The 22,934-nt window shown below is 39.0% G+C and overlaps 1 protein-coding gene across 2 annotated transcripts in view; it reads right to left on the reverse strand.

Annotated features, from left to right (window-relative positions):
* The window catches only part of ERAP2 (endoplasmic reticulum aminopeptidase 2), a 38,431-nt gene extending 15,975 nt beyond the window's left edge, over positions 1 to 22,456 (reverse strand). Inside the window, exons 1-9 of one of the 2 annotated variants that reach the window (XM_032845967.1) lie at positions 22,378 to 22,456; positions 18,970 to 19,664; positions 15,006 to 15,144; positions 11,368 to 11,502; positions 10,128 to 10,248; positions 7,286 to 7,440; positions 3,930 to 4,043; positions 2,739 to 2,870; positions 2,371 to 2,502 (exon numbers count right to left, since the gene is read on the reverse strand). In XM_032845967.1, the coding sequence (XP_032701858.1) occupies positions 2,371 to 2,502; positions 2,739 to 2,870; positions 3,930 to 4,043; positions 7,286 to 7,440; positions 10,128 to 10,248; positions 11,368 to 11,502; positions 15,006 to 15,144; positions 18,970 to 19,523 (1,482 nt within the window). In that variant the 5' untranslated portion in view covers positions 19,524 to 19,664; positions 22,378 to 22,456. Of the gene's footprint in view, positions 1 to 2,370; positions 2,503 to 2,738; positions 2,871 to 3,929; positions 4,044 to 7,285; positions 7,441 to 10,127; positions 10,249 to 11,367; positions 11,503 to 15,005; positions 15,145 to 18,969; positions 19,665 to 20,686; positions 20,726 to 22,377 lie in introns of those variants that run through there. The other variant, XM_032845977.1, reaches the window with a different exon arrangement.
* Between the last annotated feature and the right edge of the window lie 478 nt (positions 22,457 to 22,934).

The following is a 22,934-nucleotide window of genomic DNA, read 5'->3' on the forward strand; positions in this document are numbered from 1 at the left end:
AATAACTAAGACTTAATGCTTAAGGGGAACTGTACATGGAAAAATAACACACACACTTTCTAAGGCTCTCAAACACTCTTAAATGATTTTATGAAAAATAACAACAAAGAATTCCTCTAATTCCCAAGTTACTACTGACACGTGTTAGAAATTATATCATTTCATACCACAGTTTCAATTGGCATCAGAAAGTGGTCAACTAGACCTGAGGACCTTTAGGAAAATGTTAGATGGGAGACTTTCCTGATAACTAGGAAGAAGTTGTGAAGTTATTAGGAAAATGAATACTGAGCTTGGAATCAGAAGATAGATCTCAAATACTGACTCCATCATTGCATGTGTCTATATAACCTTGCACCAATTTCTCCCTCAATATTACTTTTCCCACCTATAAAAATGGGGCAAGAATGCCTACCTTAGCCATCTTGAGATGGCTAATAAGCATGATGTGACTAAAATTAACATAGGAATATCCACAGTTGGCCTAAAAAAATCCTGCAATTCTTGGCCAAATTTCTCCTCTAATAACCCCTTGATACCCACTATGCACACCAAGGATATATTTTTCTTGTTGAAGAAAGGCAAGGTTGATGTCCACACATACACACAGCCAAGGAGAAAGAGAAAGTGAGGAATGGGAGAGAAAAGCAACATGAGGCTTGTTGAGAAGTTTAGGAGGACTCTGGAGAGCGAGCATCTAGATTTTCAGCAGGAAGTGATGGAAATGGATAAAAACATTTACATAGGTTGTACTAAAGACTCAAATGAGATAATGCACTTGAAATATCTTTTTAAACTACTAAGTGTTATATAAATATTGAACAATATTATGACTGTCCCTGGGCCATAAAGTGCTTACAAAGAAGAGAGGACCTCTTCTGTCTACAATGGCTTAGGGTTTGTCTATCTTTCTGCGTAAGCCTGCCAGTCCAATACATCTATAAAAGATTATTTTACTCACAGTTGAAAATTTAAGAGTATTTTAATAATTATTAGAATCATCTGAGCCGACTACATGTTTTCTTCATTTTACTTATCATACTATCTGAATCCCAATGACAAAAGAGACCAAGTGTTCCTTCATTAGCAATTAACTGTTCATTAATCACAATGCTAGATGACCTGGCACCTAGAATAGATATGATTCTTGTTCTTTTTTTTTTTTTTGACAGAAAGCATTTTTTTAAAAGATTTTATTTATTTATTTGACAGAGATCACAAGTAGGCAGAGAGGCAGATTCTTTTTTTTTTTTTAAGATTTTTTAAATTTACTTGACAGAGAGAGAGAGAGATCACAAGTAGGCAGAGAGGCAGGCAGAGAGAGAGGGGGAAGCAGGCTCCCCACCAAGCAGAGAGCCTGATGCGGGGCTCGATCCCAAGACCCTGAGATCATGACTTGAGCTGAAGGCAGAGGCTTAACCCACTGAGCACCTGAATCACCCAGGTGCCCCGATATGATTCTTGTTCTTAAGCAAATTTTATTATTATTACTATTGTTATTATTAAACTATTATAAGCTATTAAAAGACGACATCACTGTGAGGGATAGATTCGTAAACGCACTTCTAGGTATTGAGCAGAAAGGCAAACCACTGGGGCGCCTGGGTGGCTCAGTTGTTAAGCATCTGTCTTCAGCGGGGATCATGATCCCAGAGTCCTGGGATCAAGCCCCACATGGGGCTCTCTGCCTGGCGGGAAGCATGCCTCTCCTCCTCTGCCTGCTTGTGTTCCCCCTCTCGCTGTGTCTTTCTCTGTCAAAAAAATTTAAAAAATCTTAAAAAAAAAAGAAAAGAAAAGAAAGGCAAACCATTGAAGGGTGGAGTAGTCTGTAAGGAGAAGGTAAATTCTCAGCTAGAACGTAGAGATGGATGGCGTTTGAATTGTTGGCAAGAAGAAAGGGTCCCCAGGTAGTGAGGACCCTTGAAACAAAGATGTGATGACGTAAGGATTGAGCAGGATTTCTTCCTGTGAGGGAGGAAATGTGTCTCACGCAGTGGGGAATTCATGCTGGACACTAAAGTTGAAAAAGTAGAGTTCGACCTTAAAATTGGGGCAGAGAAGTTTAGATATTCATGGCGGGGATTACAAAGTCATTAAAGATTTTGGAGAATGAGGAGATAAAAGTATTGGGTTAACCTTAGAAGGGAACCAAAGAAAAGGGCACCGGATACCAAAGGCCTGTGACTACCCCAGTGTGGATGGCATCTGGTTCCAAAGGAAAAAGAACGTGCTGCCTTTGATGCACCTGGCAGTGTAGAAAGTGGAATACATGTTGGTTGACTGACAATACAACTATTTATAAACCTTCATAATTAGCCTATTACATTTTAGATTTACCAACAGTCTACTATTCCCCAGCATATGACTTACATTTGACAGACTGTTCCACAAATCATCATTTTTAGCATTTCCATAACTGAACGTCTTTAAGTAGTGAATAATTCCTTTGCGGAATTTCTCCTCATTCAGAAAATCCTTGAGCATATTCAAAATACAAGCTCCCTGAAAAAAAGAAAGAAAGAAAGACAAAAAAGAAAAAGAAGATAAAGAAAAAGATAGTATGATTTGTTTTTTAAGGGAGCTTAAACTGTATGGAACACGGGTAGTGTCTGAAAACAGAACGTCAAATACAACAAAAGTATAACCAGTGGCGGGAATCAGCACAGTAAGTTCAACTGCTGATTTTACAAGCCTCATTACATTTCTCCTGAAAGCAGAGCTCCCACAGCATTTACTACCTTGTTATAGGAAACGGAGTCAAACATTTCTGCTATCTGCGTAGGAGTTTCTGCTTGATTGGAGATAGGACGGGATGAATTTAATGAATCTTTTTTAATTACTGTAAAACACACATCTGAAAAAGCATCATCCTAAAGAGGGAAGAAAATGTTTTCACTTTGAATTTGACACTTTCAAAGCAGTACAAAACACAGTAGGCTTAGCAAGATAATCGTAGAAATAGTCATTTCTTAAAATTGATTGTAAGTTTCTTTCCCCTTATATAGTCCCCTGCCACCAATTCTCTACTTCATAAAGGCATAAATCCAACATTCCTTCAGACATTGTTTGAATGTGTACCACATACTAGGCCCTTGGATACAGAAATAAAATGGTTCCCATTTGGTGAACGCTTGCTATGGTCCCCCAGGCCAGGACCTTATCTGTGATCCTTTCAACACCCTGTAGAGTAGATGCATTATGTGCTCTTTGCAAGTGAGAATATATGAAGCTTTGGGACTCCACCATGGATTCAACACATAGCAAATAAAAAGACACTGACTTGGGGCTCCTGGGTGGCTCAGTGGGTTAAGCCTCTGCTCTCGGCTCAGGTCATGATCCCAGGGTCCTGGGATCAAGCCCCGCATCGGGCTCCCTGCTCATGGGGGAGCCTGCTTCCCCCACCCCAGCCACCTGCCTCCCTGCCTACTTGTGATCTCTGTCAGTCAAATAAATAAATAAGATCTTTTTAAAAAAAGAAGAAGAAGAAGACACTGACTCTGAATCCATGACTGTCTGTAATCCATGACTGGACCAAATGCCTACCCAAAGAGCTAAGTAAACATTACAAACCACCTTGATATGAGTGTTCAGACTCTTTATGTGTAAAGAAAAAGACATGTTTGAAAAAAATCTTTTCATATATTTTAGGGAAGTGAATAGGCAGGCCTTTTGAAAATTCTAGAAGAGTGTGCCCCAATTATGCTTAATTTTCAGGTTACATGCCAAGAACTCTCCAGAGGATCTTTAACCACAAGCCCCATCTCATCCTACATCGTTGTTCACGGACAGTGACTTTCTTTCCTCTCACCTCACATACACAGCTGTGTATTTGTGCTATTTGAGCTCTCTGTCCATAGATTTCTGGGTGAGAGGTTTATGTTATGGGCTGAATTGTATATGTGGTATGACATACAAAATTATAAACTTACAGATTGTAGCTCTGGATACGTGGCATTAACAGAGACGAGTTCCATGTATGTTGCAAAACCTTCATTGAGCCAAATATCATTCCACCATTCCATTGTAACCAGGTTGCCAAACCACTAGGAAGCAGAGACTCAGTGTTACTAGAAGTTAAACAAATATTGGGGTTCCTGGGTGGGTTAGCTGGTTGAGCATGGGACTCCTGACTGCAGCTCAGGTCAAGATCTCAGAGTTGTGAGATGGAGCCCTGAATTACCCCCTCCCCTGTTTTCAGTGAGGAGTCTGAGATTTTCCCTCTGCCTCTCCCTTTACCCCTCCGCCAGGCTCATGCACATGCTCTCTCTCTCTCTTAAATAAATAAGTAAATCTTAAAAAAAGAAATTAAACTAATATTAAAAAATTATTAACTAGCAAAAAAATATGATGGATGCTGACATCCTTCTTTCAGTGGTTAAGGCCTTTCCTCTCTCTGTTGCCCTTTTCTCTCTGTACAACTTCCTTCTACTGACTGCTTTGCCTTCTCTTCTCATCACCACGTTTTTGTTTCTTGTTTACTTTTCTTTGTGTCCTTATTGTCTCCAACTCTCCAACTTCCATTTTATCCTCCCAACATTTCTTAGCTATTAGATTTTATCGAGAAAAAGACATCCTTGATTTATGGTGATGGTCTTAGGAGAGATCTAAACCAAAATATCTTTGGTGAAGTCACTTCTTTATATTAAGTAGCAAATATTTGCTTTACATTTAAGTAGCAAATATTTCAAATTCTTACAAAATCGTTTAGGACTCTTGGATTGCTACATGGTATTACTGATGAGGGAATTTAGTTGTTCACTTTTTCTCTGACTTCTTCCAGGGATTAACCTGGACACTAAAGCTAAAGTGAATAAAGTTTTGAGATTTTAAATATATAAAAATAAAATTAACAGGATGCCACAAGGAAAGCTAAACAGCAATTTACCCTTGACCTATATTTGATCTGTAACATTGGCTTTAAGAATTACTACTTTTTCACATACTTTTGTATTTTATTTAGCCTATGTGCCTAGTACTATCCATCTAGTTTATCCGTTTCAGGATTGCAATCTCCAGAGAGTTGGGAAATTAAACAAAAAGATTCCAAGATTCAGGGACACCTGGGTAGCTCAGTTGTTTAGGCATCTGCCTTCAGCTCAGGTCATGATCCCAGGGTGCTGGGATCGAGCCCCACATCGGGCTCTCTGTTCAGTGGGGAGCCTGCTTCCCCTTCTTTCTCTCCACCTGCCTCTCTGCCTACTTATGATCTCTCTCTCTGTCAAATAAATAAATAAATAAATAATCTTTTAAAAAATGGATAAATAAAATCTTAAAAAGAAAAAAGATTCTAAGATTCAGAAAAGACTTCATATAGTTATAGCTAGATATGTATCTTCCAGAAACTGTTTAAGCTCTATTTCTTTTCTGACAACCCTCATATCATTTTGCAAGTAGGCTCCAATCTTCCTGAGAGCATCTGTGAAAATGGATGGGAGGTGTTTCCTTAATTGGAGAAGTGATGAATATGAAAAATCCAACTTGAGCTATTTTTGATAATTGACCAGTTAGTAAGAGTGGTTTATTCATTAATTCAATAAATATCTTTTGAGAACCCACTACATTACTGGCAACATGCCCTATGTTAGAAATAGAAAGCTGTATACAATACAGCCCCTGCCCCAATACAAATGATGGAGGGCAACCGATAGATAAATGCAGTAAAGCGGTATGGTGCTATGATCAATGCCTGTACAAAGGGTAGAGAGGATTCCAGGAGTTAAAAATAAGTTCTTTTGGGGAGAGTGTGTAAGTTAGTTAGGAAATTATTCATTTCCTGCCTCTTACAAAGGGTCTCAGGTATGTTGGGAATAGTGTGTGCTCTAGGCAGATTAAGTAGCAAGAGCAAAAGCATAGAGAAGTGACACAACCTGGCACATTAGGAAATGGAAAATAGTCTAGGATGGCCAAAGCTTACAGTGTGGGTAAGAGATGAGGCTGGAGAGGTGGAGAAGGGCTTCATCTTGGGCCCCTGGTATGCCATGCTATGGACCCTTGGCCCACTCAGTTGGCACCGGGAGTCTTTGTCAGAGTGAATGGTCATAGGGAGATCAATGGGGGAGACAAAAGAGTCAAGACAAAAATTCCACTGCCGCCTGCCGCTTCAGCCTTGGATTTTGCATCTCCGTGAAAGAGAAGCTGTAAAAGTGAAGGCCAGAGCAACCTCAGAGGTAGAGTTCTCCAACCATTTCACTAGGAACATTCAGTAGAAAGATTAGAAATCCCCAGATTCAGTCAAATGCTTTAGAGCGACCAGTGACTAATAATCAAAAGCCCTAAGATGGGCCAGTGGGGAGATTCTAAACCAGAGGAAGCCACACATATGTGCTTCGATTACAGTGCTGAGCATGGTTCTTGTGTAACTGGGTACTTAGTTCACTGCTTAAATAAAATCCAACTCATTTTTTAAATAATGATAAAGGATAAAGTTAAAAATTAAAAACAAGATGTTACTAGCTTCTAATAAATACAATAACATGATCATTGTCTGCATGGTGAAAGAGAATTTCTGGGGCCCTTAATAATTCACTGTGTTACTAGGAATTTTCAGAAATGAAATAGAGCAGAAATAGTCTTTGATATCTATAGAGTTAGTTTTATGGTTCCAAATTTGCATCTAATACAGTGTTGATAGATGGGCCTTGGAAATCTTAGCCTGCAAGAAATGGGAGCAGAAGCAGAGATCATTGCTGCTGTCACTAATAACCCACACTTATTGAGTGTGACAGGCATAGGCACTTATCTGTAATTCTTCACAGCAGTTTCAAGAAGCAGGAACTACTATTAATTTAATTTTATAGATGAAGACACTGAAGTTTGGAGTTAAGTAATGTGTCTAGGGTCAGCCACTCATGAGTACTTGGACTTGAAGTTCTCGCTATGGCCATATAGTGACATCTTCCAACTGAAGGGAGATTGATTTTGCCTTGGATTAGGGGTATAAGGAAAACTATTTTTAATAGAAACCTCTCCTTGTAGGGTTTCCAATTCTGCCTCCTATGTATCTCCATAATCCATAACTTCTCTACTAATATACATAGGAAGGCTTTGCCTTGAAGAGTTTTAAAGGATACAGTGACCATTTCTCTTGTGATAACACACCTGTGTGAGTGTCATAGTCTAGAGATTGAGATCTCTGCTACTAGACATACTGTGTTTGGTTCGATAGTCTCCAAGTTCCCCTCTAAGGGTAAAATGATATATGTTTATGTTGTTTCAGGAAGCCCGCTGGTGTCCTATACAATGCCTTTTGGACTAATGCTAAGAGAATGTCATGAGTGTTAGGTACCTGGTGGGCTAGTTCATGGGCTATGACTTTGGTGACCCATAGTTGATCAGAAGCAGAAGAAGTGTTAGTATCAAAGAGCAGCGACGTCTCTTTATATGTGATGAGGCCCCAATTTTCCATGGCTCCAGACTCAAAGTCAGGAATGGCAATTAGATCTAAGAAATAAGAACAAACATATTTGATCATTATGGCTTCTGCATCAGAAATGGGATTTGCTTCCCCCTCAAATACACTGTGATACTTTCATGTATAAGCAGACTTTCCAAAAACATAAAGACTATTGCAACATTGACCTGGGGTCTTGCAGATGCACTGAAAATAATCGATATCCATTGTTAAGCAGGATTAATTCTATCAATACAATTTTGGTTGTAGCTGATGTAACCTGTTGACATTTACCCACTTGTTTCAAAGCGTGCTAAACTCGGCAAATACCTTGGGTACATTAGGGCTAAGAAAATGATTTTTTTAGGGGCGCCTGGGTGGCTCAGTTGGTTAAAGCCTCTGCCTGCTCAGCAGGGAGCCTGCTTCCTCCTCTCTCTCTGCTCTGCCTCTCTGCCTACTTATGATCTCTGTCTGTCAAATAAATAAAATCTTAAAAAAAAAAAGAAAATGATTTTTTTAGAAATACTCATATTGTATTTTATATTAATACTACTCAAAAACTTTGAAAGGTATTGAATAATTTTTAGTATGTTTGAGATTCATCAAAACCTAATGAACTCATTTCTGTAAAAAAAAAAAGAATAATATGGGATTTTAATTTTAGGAAAACATCTTTTAGGAGCAATCTCTATTGTCAATATTTCAATTACTTTTTCAAGAATGTGTGGTCTCAATTATGAACAAGTGTCCTTTCTAAGGCAGTAGAGGAAAAAAGCTATAGGTATCAATTATTTCTGACCTCAATTTCCTTTTCAACATTGATATTTTCTCTACCTCTTGACAAAGTCTTGAGGGAAAAAGTGAAATTTAATCATCTTTAAGCAAATCAGGTATAATGTATATTAATTTATATTCTATCTGTGTGTGTGTGTGTGTGTGTATGTATACCCATTGCCATTGATGTCATGTAGGTGAGAAAATTTCTGACTAATATTTAATCTTGGAATTTTTACTCTTTATTCTGCTAGACCATTTTGGAAGAAATACGGTTTGACTAAAAAGGAAGGTAATTTTTTTAAGTTGAAATGAACCAAGTCACTTGCCTTGCGATTACATTGTCTGGAATTAATACTGGTTAATTCTAGTGGATAAAAACAAATACTTATAAGATAATCTAAAGTAAATTAGCACTAATAAAGATTAGTATTCATTAGAACTTCAAATGTGGGATGAATTTTTTTTGTAAATTGCACTGATGATTTTATACTGCTGGATTATCTCCAATAATCATTAGAGATACTTGTATCTGGTTTAATTTTTCCTAAACTGCATCCTTCTTTTCAGTTATTTTAAAAATACATTTCATAGGGGTGCCTGGGTGGCTCAGTGGGTTAAGCATCCACCTTCAGCTCAGGTCATGATCCTAGGGTCCTGGGATGGAGCCCCGCATTGCATGGGGCTCCTTGCTCATTAGGGAGTCTGCTTCTCCCTTCCTCTTTCCCTCTGCCTCTCCCTGCTTGGACTCCTGTGCATGTGCTCTCTCTCTCTCTCTCTCTTTCTCTCAAATAAACGAGTAAAATCTTAAAAAAAAAAAAAAAGGTACATTTCATATGATCTTCAAGGTTGCATTGTTCAAGAACAAGGTAAAGGTGTTGATGGTTGTTATTGGATCTTTCCTTGGCTTTTGACATAGAGACAACAATGGATTATGGGTAAATTTAGTATATCTATACTAAAAAACAGATAGAACCTGCACTATAATAAAGCACTGAGACTCAAGAACAATAAGAATAAGCCCCTGGAAAAGTCTTTTGATGGTCCTTTTACCTTCTCTAAGGAAAAATGGCACAGATTTGGAGGGTAAAGAGAAACAAAGACATGATAAGGAGTATGTCTTAATTTTCTCAAGGGAAAAAAATGTTTGTCACTGTCAGAAATTCTGAAAACCAACCTACATATGTTATGAAACCAAAGTTATGGTTTAATGTGTTTTTCTTAAGATAGAAAATCAAAACCAGAATAGACTATTTGTATCTTCCTATGTAAAAATCTGTTACTACCACATTCAAATGATCTACTTCCTCCAAGTCTTCTTTTATTTTTAAATCTGTGCCACATTCTTTTTTTTTTTAAAGATTGTATTTATTTATTTGACAGAGAGAGAGATCACAAGTAGGCAGAGAGGCAGGCAGAGAGAGAGAGAGAGGAAGGGAAGCAGGCTCCCTGCTTAGCAGAGAGCCCAACACGGGGCTCGATCCCAGGCCCCTGGGATCATGACCTGAGCCGAAGGCAGAGGCTTAACCCACTGAGCCACCCAGGCGCCCCTCTGTACCACATTCTTATCTTTCAACTTCAAATGCACTATAAACAGATAGAGGGACAATTTCTAGCTATTTACATAAATCTTTGGCAAATTTTATAAAAGACTGCTGGTCTTGTACAAACACGGCATAGAAAAAAGTTGTATGTTCCGGAAAATTCATCCAATTAAACCTAACATGTGATACAGCTATTTTAATATGAACCAGATAAAAGAATAAATGATCCACACTACTCAGACTTCTCATAAATACTTTTCTTTTCTACACTCAAGAACCATCTCTGAGGTACAAATTATTGCTTCCTGGGCTAACTGAACCTCTTCAATACTCATTTACATCACCTATAAAGACAAAAAAAGAAATCAAAGCAAGGTCTATAAGAAAAATAAATACAATGACACAGAATTTGAACCTACCCAGTTTGGGGAGTGGATAATTGATATCAAAGTAGTTTTCATAAAAATCAAGTAGCTTTAATGATGCTTCCAAAGCATAATGGGTTTGACTCCATTTTTCTGGGGATGCATAGATGGACACCTGGAAATGTTGATCAGAAGAAGTGGTCTTTGAATGTCACAAATCCTTGGCACAATCCCATTCCTAACAGTCCTCACTCAAAGAAAGGTAGACTGAATTTTTCATGAAATTATTGTAATAGAATTAGCATGTTTTTGATGGGGATAAGACGTTCCATAAAGTATTACAGCAAAAGTCAGTCTTAAAAATTATAAGCAATCTTTTGTCTTCTATCATATTCCATTCCCTAGGTGCTAATCTGTAAATTTCAAGCTATATGAACTCACCATATCATGAGAGCCCACTTGAGCTCATTACTACCATGCATTCTAGCACTTGAGTGCTAGCTTTCCAGAGTTGTGTCTACCAGCACAAGTCAAATAAAACATAGGTATATGAGTTGGAAAAGCCTTCAAGAACTTATCAGATCCACCTTTCCATTTAGTAGACTTTAAACTCAAAAATCCCCAAATATGTTTCTTTACTCCCCCTCAAGTAAGTAACCACCGAGTGGAAAAAATTAAATTACATTCCACTTTTATTGGGTTTCAGGTATGGTGCTACTTTCATTTTATGGTGTGCTTTCATGCTCTGAATTACCTAAAGTCCCTCAGAACTTTTATACGAAGAATATATTAATAGTTACCATCTTTTGATGGCTTATCAGGCACAGTGCTAAATGTGTACATATGAAATCTAATTGAATCCTCTCAACAACCTTATGAAAAGATGGAAATACGTGGAAATTAAGTAACTTGCTCCAGTCACCCAGCTAGAGAATTGCAGAGCTGGGATGTGAAACCTAGGAAGCTGACCGGAACCCGCCCTCCTGAAGTTACGTGCCATGACTTCCCATATGACTATTATCATGGTGAAAGTAGAGTTAAATAATCTTAAATATTATTTTGTAAAAAAATGAGTATACACAATTATTGTATATACTCTCATACACTGACATACATATGGAAAATATTTGGAAAAGTTACACTAATATTATCAGTAATTCTATCTTGATGATGGGATTTATGAGTAATTTATTTTATTTTTTGACTATTTTGTGAAATAAGCATGATAAAAAGCATAAGAAAACAAAAGCTCTTTGCTCTCAGGACTGTGTATAAAATTAGAACTCAGTCTCACCTTGACCCCTGAGGAGGTGGTGCCACTCACAGAGTTGAAATCACAAAGTATGTAGGCTACAAGGTATGTACTCATTTTTACAGTAGTTTCAAAGTGATCTTCTAAGAGGCCTTCTTCAAGTTCAATTGTCTTCACCTACAGGAAGGGAAAAAAATTTGAAATTTGAAAATTGGAGTATTTTACAACAGTACCTATGACTTAAGCTGGTGAGTTAGAAGAAGATCCCACCACTTTGGAGGACTTGAAGATCAATGGCCCATCATATTCTATGACCTCTACTTCCCATTTTTCTCTTATCCCTGGACTTCCTCTAAGACATCATGTACCACTTTTGGGACCCAAAATGATGCCAAATCTTATTTTGTTGCTTGAAAGCATAAAAACATTTTAGGGGATTCTACTTTCTTGAAATGCAGTAATCTCCAACACTGGCATAAATCAAAGTTCTGCACTTCTAAGCAAAAATATCAAAGAATGTCTCCTTTCCCTTCATTTGTTATATAATAAATCTCTGTTGCAGAATAAAATGGGATGCAAAATTGTGTGAGATATTTTCATTATCTTTTAGTCCTTTTATTTATGTGTGAGGTAGGTGCTATTTCACAGGTGAGGAAGCAGAGTCTCAGAAATGTTAACTGAATTGCCCAAGATCACATGGCTAGTTCCACAGGAAGACCAAGATGTGGATGTGACCGTGTGACTCCAAAGACATTGCTCATTCCTTCACTCGCTGTGTGACAGCTTGAGTCATAGTCTTATTTTATCTTTGCTTCATTGATTCAGCAATGAAAGCAGGCAGGCCAAGGAGGTCATTAGTAATTTAAGCTTCTGCCTATCTGCGGAAGAAGTAAGAAGTTTTAAGCCTACAGATGGGCCAGCCACATCTATCAAGTTCACTGAGTAATTACCAATCTCTATCTTTAATTGTTCAGGATAGCTTGTCCCAGAGATGGTCTCCACCATGGTACAATGCCCCAAAATACTTAATGGATACAGATCCAATAATCTGAAAATACCACTTTCTTTAAATTGGTAACTGCTCTTAGACTAGCTTTCCCCTCCCAGCATCCCTTTCAAGGGATCAGGCTTGTGACAGCACTAACCAGGGCTTGTCAAGCCTGTTTTACCTATTTGGATAAGATTGCAGTTTGCTTTGGCAAGAGAAAATGCCTTGAAGTATTACCAGAAAATGCCTAGCCTACTTAAGTGACAAATGTTTATGTTATTTAATTCTACTAGCATTCGAGTCTACAGAATTCCATTTAAAAAATGAGGTCCTAAGTTTTAAGAAAGCAGCAGACGTTGACCAAATACTTTATGAAAGGTAGCACTATATATAGGACTGCAATATATGTACCTCCTGCAAGTTAACTTTGTAGAACAACAGTCTCTTTTTTGGGGATCTGATTCAATGAGAATTCTATGAGCACATACTTCTACCAGACACAAGGATTATGGGAGAGGCAGGGGAGAGGGCGTTATGTCTGCAGTCTTATGACCAAACTCAGTAAAAAACCATTTAATCAAGTGTGTTAGAAGCAGGAGGGGAGAAGGAGGAAGGTTGTGGGACACTGGGGAGACGAGAGTCTCTGACAGGAGACACTGGTGGCAGGAGTGGTTAGGAGATAGATGGGCGTTCCCTCTGATTTCTTTCCCCAGATGAAGATATAGCCCATGGAGACTGAGTTTTGTTCCGGAACCTGGAGTGAACCATGTAGATTAACATTGCCTTAAATGGAAGTGCATGGGGTGTTCGTGTACGTTCTTGCAGGATGATGATGTAATCTCCAAGTACAGAACATTTGTTACTAGACAAAGATTTAGCTGTTTCTCGCTGTTGGCCAGATTTTCCTTACACAGCAAGTATCATCAGCAGGTGTATGTTCCTTTAAGGAAAGAAGGGGACAAAGAAACCCTCCAATGATACGCTGCCCCCACTAGTACATGGCTGGCTACCTCAATTCCCTTAAATTTTGTATTCTCAACTAAGCAGTTTGAGAGCTCAGTGTGTGTTGCTTCTTCTCACTAATCCGTAAACCAGATTAACTGCTGCAGTGATTGTCCAGAGTGTAAGACCGTAGCATGACTTCAGTTGTCCTTTTTGGCCAACCATAAAAACTTGGGTTGGGCATGTCAGTGAGAAGCAGAAAGTGAAGCCAGTATTTGTTGGAAAAGTCATGATCCAGGCAACTGGACAAATCAGTTGAGACAATGCAAATATTCAAGGATCATATAAAATATTTTTGAAACATGCACTTATTTGTCTTAAATAGGAGAAGTTGCTGGAGGTTTCTAAAGATAAAAAAAATTTAAGTTCTAATATAATGAAATGGCAATTATGTTTGCATCACATTTTGATGAAAAGGCTTGAAAATAATTACATTTTTACTTTATCTTCCATGATTACTCACGTGAAAAATGACATTAATAAAAAGCTGCTGGGAAAGAGACTGAACTGCCCTTAAATGAATGTACAGTTAGAAAGCAGACTTGGAGTTCAAGTACACGATCATTTTTACCCGGAAATGAGTAGGCTAATTAAATTACTGTCTGGATGATCAGGGAAAAACTAGGATATGTGTCACGTGGAGTATTGTCACTTTTCCCCTTGATCTGTTTTGCCAGTCTATCAGAGCAAATACCTTTTTAACCAGCATGAAACAGAAATCTAGGGAAGTTCAGTGTCTTGTGTTATCGACTCATTTCTCCCCTTCAGGCATAGAGGCTGATCACTGTGGAGGGCAGAGAGAAAACTGGGGTAGGGCCCCTTGCTGGCTTATGATGGCCCAGCTGCCTTCTGGGCTGCTCATTTTTGCTGAAGCATGATCAGAAGAGCCTCTATTTTTGTCTCACTTTCCAAGCAGCCATTGTGAACTATTTTATATTTTGTCAGACATCAAAAACGGCAAGCACATCATTAGCCAGGAAATATCAAATGAGGCCCGCAGTCAGCCATAGCTTTCAGAGTCTCCGAATTTTGGGGGCAAATAAAGGGTTCAAATGTCTCTTTCAGTTAAAAAAAAAAAAGTGTATTACTACCATAGATGATTTTCATAGATAATTTTAAGAATTACCCATGGAATTAAAAAAAAGGGGGGGGGGGTTTCTAAGTTTCATCAGAGACCACTAGAGCAGAATTTCCAGGGAGGAGCCCAGGCAGGGTTCTCTAGATCCTTCCCACTTTAATTGTGAGGTCTGGACCAGCAGCAGTGGTATCACCTGGGAGATCATTAAAAAGTCAGAACTTTGAGCCTCACCATGCCAAGCCGAAGCAGAATCTAAATTTTAACAAGATCCTCAGATGTTTCATCTCAACATTTAAGTTTGAGAAGCACTGCTCTGGGTGGCTCTGAATTTCATCATTGGCCAAGTAACACAGATTGAAAAAGAACATTGTTTCCATATGAATACGAATCAAATATAAATCACTTTTTTTTTTAACTTCTGGTATAACAATGCCCCACACAGAATGATGTTAAAATCTAGTAGGATTGGGGTTATTATACAATATGTAGATGGAGAAAACAAATTAATGGCTTCAATCTTGAAAACAAACAAATATTTAAAAAAAAAAATACAACAAAGACCGAGGCTCAACTTGAGAATTATTCCCCTAAAGTTTCTGCAAGTGACAATACCTTTGGCATGTTGGAGAGTGCAACGTGTCCACTTTCTCTTCTTATCTTGATGGAAAAGTTGGCTTTAAATGATGGTTCATCAAAGCAAGGGAAAGCCATCCGGGCTTCAGTTGGCTCAAAATCGGTTACTGCAATTATTCTGAAATGAAGAAACCACCGGCCAGAATTTTACAAGTGAAAACAAGAAAAGAAATGAACTATACCTTCAGAACACAGCAGGTCAAACCTAGAGGTGATATATTTGACTTCTCAAACTATAATCTTAGTGAATCTAGGCTGTCTTTTTAAATAAAACAGGGGTAAATTCTGTTACTAGCTGCCAATCATGAATTATAAACAGTGCTGAGTGCTCTGCTTATATGATTTCCTTCACACTCATGGTAGGCAAAGATACTGAGACTCAGAAAATTCAAATAAGCATACCAGTTCCTTAGCTACTAAATGAGATAGTCATGTCCAGTCAACTTGATGCCGAAACTGACTAGGATATGAGTAGTAAAATACCATCTCTAAGGATGGGGCTTCAGTTGGACATTTGAGTACTTGGGAATGTGAGTGATGCCTTAGGTTGTGTTCTCAGAAAGCAGACCCTGCTTCATTAAAAATACGCCTCCAAGAGATAGATGTTAAGGAGGTAGGTAAGGAGTGAAGGAAGCAGGATAGGATAGAAGAAAAAGCCAGGCTGGATCCGGCGTCAGTCTGATCTCTGGAGAGCTCTGGAATGGAAACTACTTCTTTAAGATTTCCCCGACTAGAGGCAAGGAGCTGGGATTTTATATTTTGTACCCCATGGGGAGCCTAACTCCCAGGAACTTCTAGCTTTCTCTGTTTGCTGACAAAGTAGCTCTAGTCCTCAGACTATAATAGGTAGGTAGATATTCTGACAAATCTCTATACCCTATCACCTGGATAATGTCTGAAATTGTATAATTACAGATTTATTCTTTGGACTTAAAGCTTCTATTAAGAAACAGAGCTGGAGGGGCACCTGGGTGGCTCAGTGGATTAAAGTCTCTGCCTTCGGCTCAGGTCATGATCCCAGGGTCCTGGGATCCAGCCCCGCATCGGGATCTCTGCTCAGCAGGGAGCCTGCTTCCTCCTCTCTCTCTCTGCCTGCCTCTCTGCCTACTTGTAATCTCTGTCAAATAAATAAATCTTAAAAAAAAAAAAGAAAGAAACAGAGCTGGAAGGCAGACTTTTATTGGAGAAGGAGGGAGAATAAAACATCTCTAGGGTCAGATAAAGGATGAGACGGGCTGGGGGAAGAGGGGTTGCCAGGATAATTGTGCCTCAATTTACTTTGTTTCTATAATATAGATTGGAAAATGGGGCTAGGGATCGAAACAATTTGATTTGCTTGGAGCTTCAGGCTTTATTTGGTAGCAGCTACTACAAGTATAAAGGAATTCCACATGCCTGGAATAATTTTCACAAATGTGAAATTTTGTTTATAGTAAGTCTACAGTGGGAAAGGATAAAGTTTAATATTTTTTTTCTGGTACTCGCACAATTAATCTTAGCTCTGCATGTAAAGTAGTGACTTCTTTACTTCTCAAAGAACTATTATTGACCAGATTATATTTGAAGTTAAGTTGTGTGTGTGTGTGTGTGTGTGTGAGAGAGAGAGAGAGAGAGAGAGAAAGAGAGAGATCCATGAGTCTATTGACACTGTGCTGCAAATCATCTTATATGTTAGATCTACTATGTGACTGAGGATGAAGAGAACTAATTAATCGTAAGAAGAGTCAGAAATTAGCCTGAAGTTAGTTATGGGAGACATGTTGAAAAGTCCTCCGGCTCTACTTAAAAAAAAAAAAAAATAATAATAATAATAATCTCCCACTCCAGTTTCCAGCATCTTCCAAAACGATACCCTTAAAAAGTTTGTCCTTGTGGTGGAGTCCTTGTCACTTGAAAAAATGAAAAAAGCCATCACTGGCCACATGTTGCCTTAGTGAGAAGTTGATAAATTCCCTATCCAGTACTATGCTGGCTGAGAACAAGACCCATACCAACTGAGGCTGCAGTGAGGAAAGTGTCCCAAAGCAAGGAGCAAAGGCATGGGCTTGAGGAAGGGCTCTCCTATGTGGACCACTGGGGACTGTGGGGGTGGGGAGGAACATATGAGTCCTCAGAGGATAGTGAGCACAGAAGATGGGAAAGAAGAGACATGTAGCAGACATTGTTAAGGTCCCCTATTCATTCCTCTTCTTCAATTCCAGTGGAATCCTGATTTTACTTTTGAAGAAAATGTGTCCAATTTTTTAAAAATCACCTCTTCAGAGTCCCTTACTACTTCTTGGGGCAATAAAACTCATTCTGCCCTGATTGAAGTCATTGGGTGGGAAAACTTTGTAAAAATACTCAGCTGGAATGTTTCTTTTGCCTTTTTCTCTACCCCCCACTTCCCCTTTCTTCCTGCCACAATGTGGACTTAATGCCTAGAGGTGTGGAAATCATTTTGTATTAGGAGGAAAGCCATATGCCAAGGGTTCTAAGCAGAAAGATAGAAGCAGCCTGGGTCCTGGATAGCACTGGAGAGTGCTTTAGCAAACCTGTCCTGTTCTGTTTCTGAAAAGTCTTGCCGCATGAGAAAATAGTGGGCCCCTATGTGGTTAAACCACTGTATTTGGGTTTCTCTAACTGGCAGTGGAGTGTCACTGATCAAAGGAGGGAAAGCACCGAAACCGTCCCAGATGGGCCCTGGCTCTGGACAACCAAAGCAGCCACTCCATGGATCACTGATGCCTCTTTTTTTCTGATTTCATGTAACTGTCAGAAAATTCTGTCTGTTTTACTCTTCAAAACAAACAGCAAATTCAATCACTTCTCTCCATAAGCACTGCCACTAGCTTGGCCCAACACACCCTCATTTCTTGCCCACACCACTGCAATGACCTCCTAAAAAATTACTGTATCATACTGTATCATACTCTGTATCATACTCGCAACATACACTTGAGCTTTATGGAGCATACATCAGGTCATAATCTCCTGATGAATTCCCACTGCACTGGGGGAAAAGCCTAAACTCCCTACAAGTGGCTCAACGTCTTTGCCTGATATGACCCCTTTCTCCTCTACTTCTCTCCTTTATTCAGTGTCCTTAAGTCATGCTGGTCAGTCAGTCCAACCTCAGAACCTTTGCACTTGCTGTTCCTTTGTCTGGAGATACTCTACCCAAAGATGTCCTCATGATTTTCTCCTTTTTGGGAAAAAAACAAAACAAAACATTATTCTCCATTTAAATGCATCTCCTTGGCAAGGACTCTTTTGACCACTTTGATCAATGAGTTCCAATCCCCAGCTACACTTTCTTTCTATTACAGCACCTCAATTTATTTCCTTCTTAGCATTTATCATTTACCTTGCCCATTTAATTTACTTTCTTGTTCTGGTTGTCTCTTCCTACATATCTTACCACTCTACATTCAATGCCTAGAACATTGCCTGGCACATGGCATGTGCTCAATAGATGGGAGCTCATGAAATTGACCATATTTCTCAATTCTGCAAACACAGTTGATCCTGCCTTCTAGATTTGAGTCATGCCATTTCTTGGGGAATGAACACACACTCTCACTTCCTTTCTTTCAAACCAAACCTCACTTGTGGTTCTTTCTGGTCTCAGATCAAGACTCACCTCCTTTGAGAAGTCTTCCCTATTTCAGCTTTCTGTGCCATGACCATCCTTCCCCCTAGCACACCAACATGTCTGTCTCAACACAGTCACATACTGGTCTCTCCTCCTAGTCATTCTCCCTCTAGCTCTTTATGCCTTAGCATTCTGTGTTCTCATCTTCACTGATATTTCCTTAAGAAACAGCAGAGCTGCTGCTTCTTCCAAGTTTCCATGGTTTATGGTGCTTTTCAAAAATGACTGCTGAAATGTGCTCCTTGGCAAAGAGTTGTAACCCATAAGGAAAGTATCATAAGAGACTAAACAGCTAGAGCGATGTCCTACCTTGTTTTACCACCATGAGTTCTGTATGTGCTTTTATAAAACCCTTGAAAACCATTGGCTAAGTTGGCCTGGAAGTCGATAGCCAGAGAGTATCTCAAATCAGCCATTAGTGCCTCTGGAACCAACAGTGCAATTTGTTGATGAGCAGGATAACTCAAAACATTCAGCTTTTTTCCTGGTTTCCTGTATCTCAAATCTTCCTCTGACTGCAGGACGACATTCATGATTTCAAGGTCTTTGCTGTGCAAGATGATGAATTGGGTGGCATCTCTGACTGAGACTTCAATCTTCTCAGAACCAACAAAGTCCAGGGAGGTAAGATTTGGATGGACCAAAAGGTCATAGTGGAGAGGAATGACCACCCTGGGGAGCCTTAGCTCGTTCCAAGGAAATGGTTCCCCATTGGTGGCTATGGGGAAAGCCCCAGGGTCCTTACTGAATGGATCAATAGATGACGTTGAAATTTGAGAACAAATGCATATTTTGGCCATAATGGCTGAGCAGTAAAATCCCATGTAAATATTAAATATCAGTTTTCTGCACAGATTGGCCATTGCAGAAGAATGGATACTAAATCTATTCTCTAGAAGACAAATTAATATCCAGACTAAGTCTTTTAATTCTCTGTAGCACTGTACTCGCTCCAGTTACGTCACACAGGATCTGAAAGATACGTTTCAATAAACGGATTTGACCTAGAAGGGAAAAAAAAAAAATTCATAGCATGTAGAAAATGAGTTCAATTAATAAATTACTCTTTAAAAAAAAGTGTGGAAATGGAGAAAACCTGCTTGCATAGAAAGAAGCCAAATAACCACAAAATGAAGTAGAAATTGAGCTATCATTTCATTATTACCAAAAATCCTGCGGAGGCCAAATGAAAGGAGTATGCCTTAAAATTTTATGTGTAGAATTCCCTCTGCATTCCTATGCAATGAACTTCAGGCAGGTATGTAAATTCATTGAGTGCTTAATGTTTTTAATATTTGGCTATACCATTCTGGCTGTATCCTGGACACCTGAAAATTAGCTGCATAGGTGGTCTCTATTTTGCCTTGAGTCACAAACTCTATATTCTTTGGATACCAGTTTTAATTATTAGTGGCATTGAACTTCACCTCTCTCAATGAATAAAATTACCTGAATGGCCTTATTCTATGGCTGTTGTTGGAAAGGATGCTGGTCAACGTATATTTCCAATATATCAAAAGCTAAAGAAATAAAATTTGAGTTTATAATATTCTTAATGAGAATACTTAAAAATTGTTTTGGTGTTCTTCATCTTAGGTTACATTTGAAAGTGCAATTAAATCAAACTGAATTCACTGCCTCTGAATAGAACTAAGATGATTTATCCTTATTAGGAGGGTAAAATCACAAAATATAAAATGAGGACAAACAATATTGTTAGTTTAGGTGATTCAACTCTGACTCCCACCCAGTCACCTGCTTCTACTTATCTCCTCCCAGCTCCAACCCAGTCCATGAACAGTCTCCTTTCCATTTTTTTTTTCATTAGCAAGCTCTTCAGACTTAATTATCCCAACAGTTACTTTAAATTTCCAATTTGTAATATTACTGCAGACAAGCACGTATTGTTAAAGGGACAACAACAACAAACAAGAATGGTAAAATAAAACATTTCAAAGCCAAGATAAGGAAACAACTTAAGGTGCCATCAATAGATGAACAAGTAAAAGTGATGCGCTATATATACCTGCAATGAGATGTTATTTGGCCATGAAAAAGAAAGCAATCCTGCCACAACATGGATGGAATTTGAGGACATCATGCTAAGTAAAATAAGTCATGCAGAGAAAGACAAATAAATATTATGTATCAGGGTTGTGGGGAATATAAAATAGCTGAACTCAGAGAAACACAGTGGAGTGGCAGCTACCAGGAGTTGTGCGGTGGGGGAAATGGGTACAAACTTCAATTGGAAGGTTTCACAAGTTCTAGGGATCTAATATACAGCATGGTGATTACAGATAATCATACTATATCTTGCACTTGAATGTTGACTAGATTCTCACTGTGCTCGCAAAAAAGTAGGTCCGTGACTTTCTCACTGCAAAAAAGAAGTGGTGATTATGAGATGGGATGGAGGTGTTAGCTAATGCCATGGTGGTAATCATTTTGCAATATAAAAATGTATCAAATCAAGGTGTTGTACACTTTATTTTTTTTTAAGATTTTAAAAATTTATTTATTTGACAGAGACAAAGAGAGTACAAGCAGGACAAGCAACAGAGAGAGACAGAGAAGAAGACTCCCCAGTGAGTGCAGAACCTGATGCGGGGCTCCAATCCCAGGACCTTGGGATCATGACCTGAGCCAAAGGCAGACGCTTAACCAACTGAGGCACCCAGGAACCCAAAGCGTTGTACACTTTAAACTTACACAATGTTATAATATCAGTTATATCTCAATAAAGCTGGGGAAGATTTTTTTAATTGAAAAGATGATGACACTTCCATCTTTTTCAGATAAGCATTAAATGGTGGCTAGGAGTGCCTGGGAGGTTCACTCTGTTAAGCGTCTAACTCGGTTTCAGCTCAGGTCATGCTCTCAGGGTTCTGGGATCCAGCCCTGCATTGGGCTCTCTGCTCGGTGTGGAGTCTGCTCCCCCCTCTGCCTCTGTGGTCTCTCTCTCTCTCTCAAATAAATAAATAAAATCTTAAAAAAAAAAAAGAAAGAATTCATGTGAAGATTTTGGCATAGCACCATAATTAGTACATACAAAGCACATAATGAATGTTAAATATTAAACTATTACTGTGATTACTATTACTTGAATTCTCTGGCATAGATTAAGGACTATTTCTGTCCCCACTTGTAGCAGACACACTCCAAGAAAGCTGTATTTTACCGGTAAGACTGGAGAGAAAGGTCTTGCTATTTACTTATATTCATATAGCCTTTAGCCTTAGATCAGTAAGGACTGGAAAAGCCAGCTAATATGTCTTTGGTGTCCTGGTGAAGAAACTGAGGGGAAGTGATTTCCCCAAAATCACAAGGGAAATTTCAAGCAAAATTGGGACAAAAATATAGTCCTTGACCCTTAGTCTGGGGGACTTTCCTTTATATTCAATAGCACTTCAATGAAAAAAATGTCCTGGGATCCAAGACAAGAATTGCAGGAAATGTTTGGGAAAAGCTAAGAGATCTCCAGAAGAGAGAGTGAGTCAGTAAAGCTGAAGGATTCTTAAATCAAGTCCCAACCTTAACCTCACACACATGCCGAGGATGCAGTGCCAGATTCCCCCCACCCCCTTTCCCTGGAGCCTCACTTAACATGACAAGATCTCCTCAACACAGCAGTTTTATACCTTAAGTTCCAGTAATTATCCTCACTGAAAAGTTCTGAGTCTTAAGAAAAATGGAAGAGAAATGTTGAGGAGTTACCTTAATCCACGCTGTTGCAGATTTGAATGAAGGGGAATTTACTTTTGATTTCACTTTCTGTTCTGGTAGGACCCGGAACTTAGCATGCTTACTGATTACAACACTGGCTGGTTCTTTAGAGTATAGATGAACTATAGAAGGGCTTAGGACAAGAGCTTTAGTCCAAAAGGCACGAGACTTCCCCCTGCTTCAAGCCCTCCTCCGTCCTCTGTGAAAAGACCATAGAATTGTTTTGATTCTGCCCCTCTCCAGTTTGTTGCGAATTCCTTTTGATTCTTCACTTTCAATTTCTTTCTATTCAAATTTTAAACAATTCCCCTAGTCATTAGAGTAGTTTAGGTCCTCATTACTCCTCACAATGGCCTTCAATCAGGTCTCCCTGGCTCCTCAAGGTCAGGTCCTGCAGTTTACTGGTCTAGTGCCAGCCCCAGACTCATCCTTGACGCTACTGCTTGATCATGGCGCGCCCAGCTTCAGACCTTCCTGGGGTTTCCTCCTGTTTACACAGAGAGGCAGGTCCCCATGTGGAGACCACGGGGGACCCCACGGACTCTCTC

The sequence above is a fragment of the Lontra canadensis genome, unplaced genomic scaffold (genome assembly GCF_010015895.1).
Source record: "Lontra canadensis isolate GAN:19392208 unplaced genomic scaffold, GSC_riverotter_1.0 scaffold4, whole genome shotgun sequence".
NCBI classification, from domain to species: domain Eukaryota; kingdom Metazoa; phylum Chordata; class Mammalia; order Carnivora; family Mustelidae; genus Lontra; species Lontra canadensis.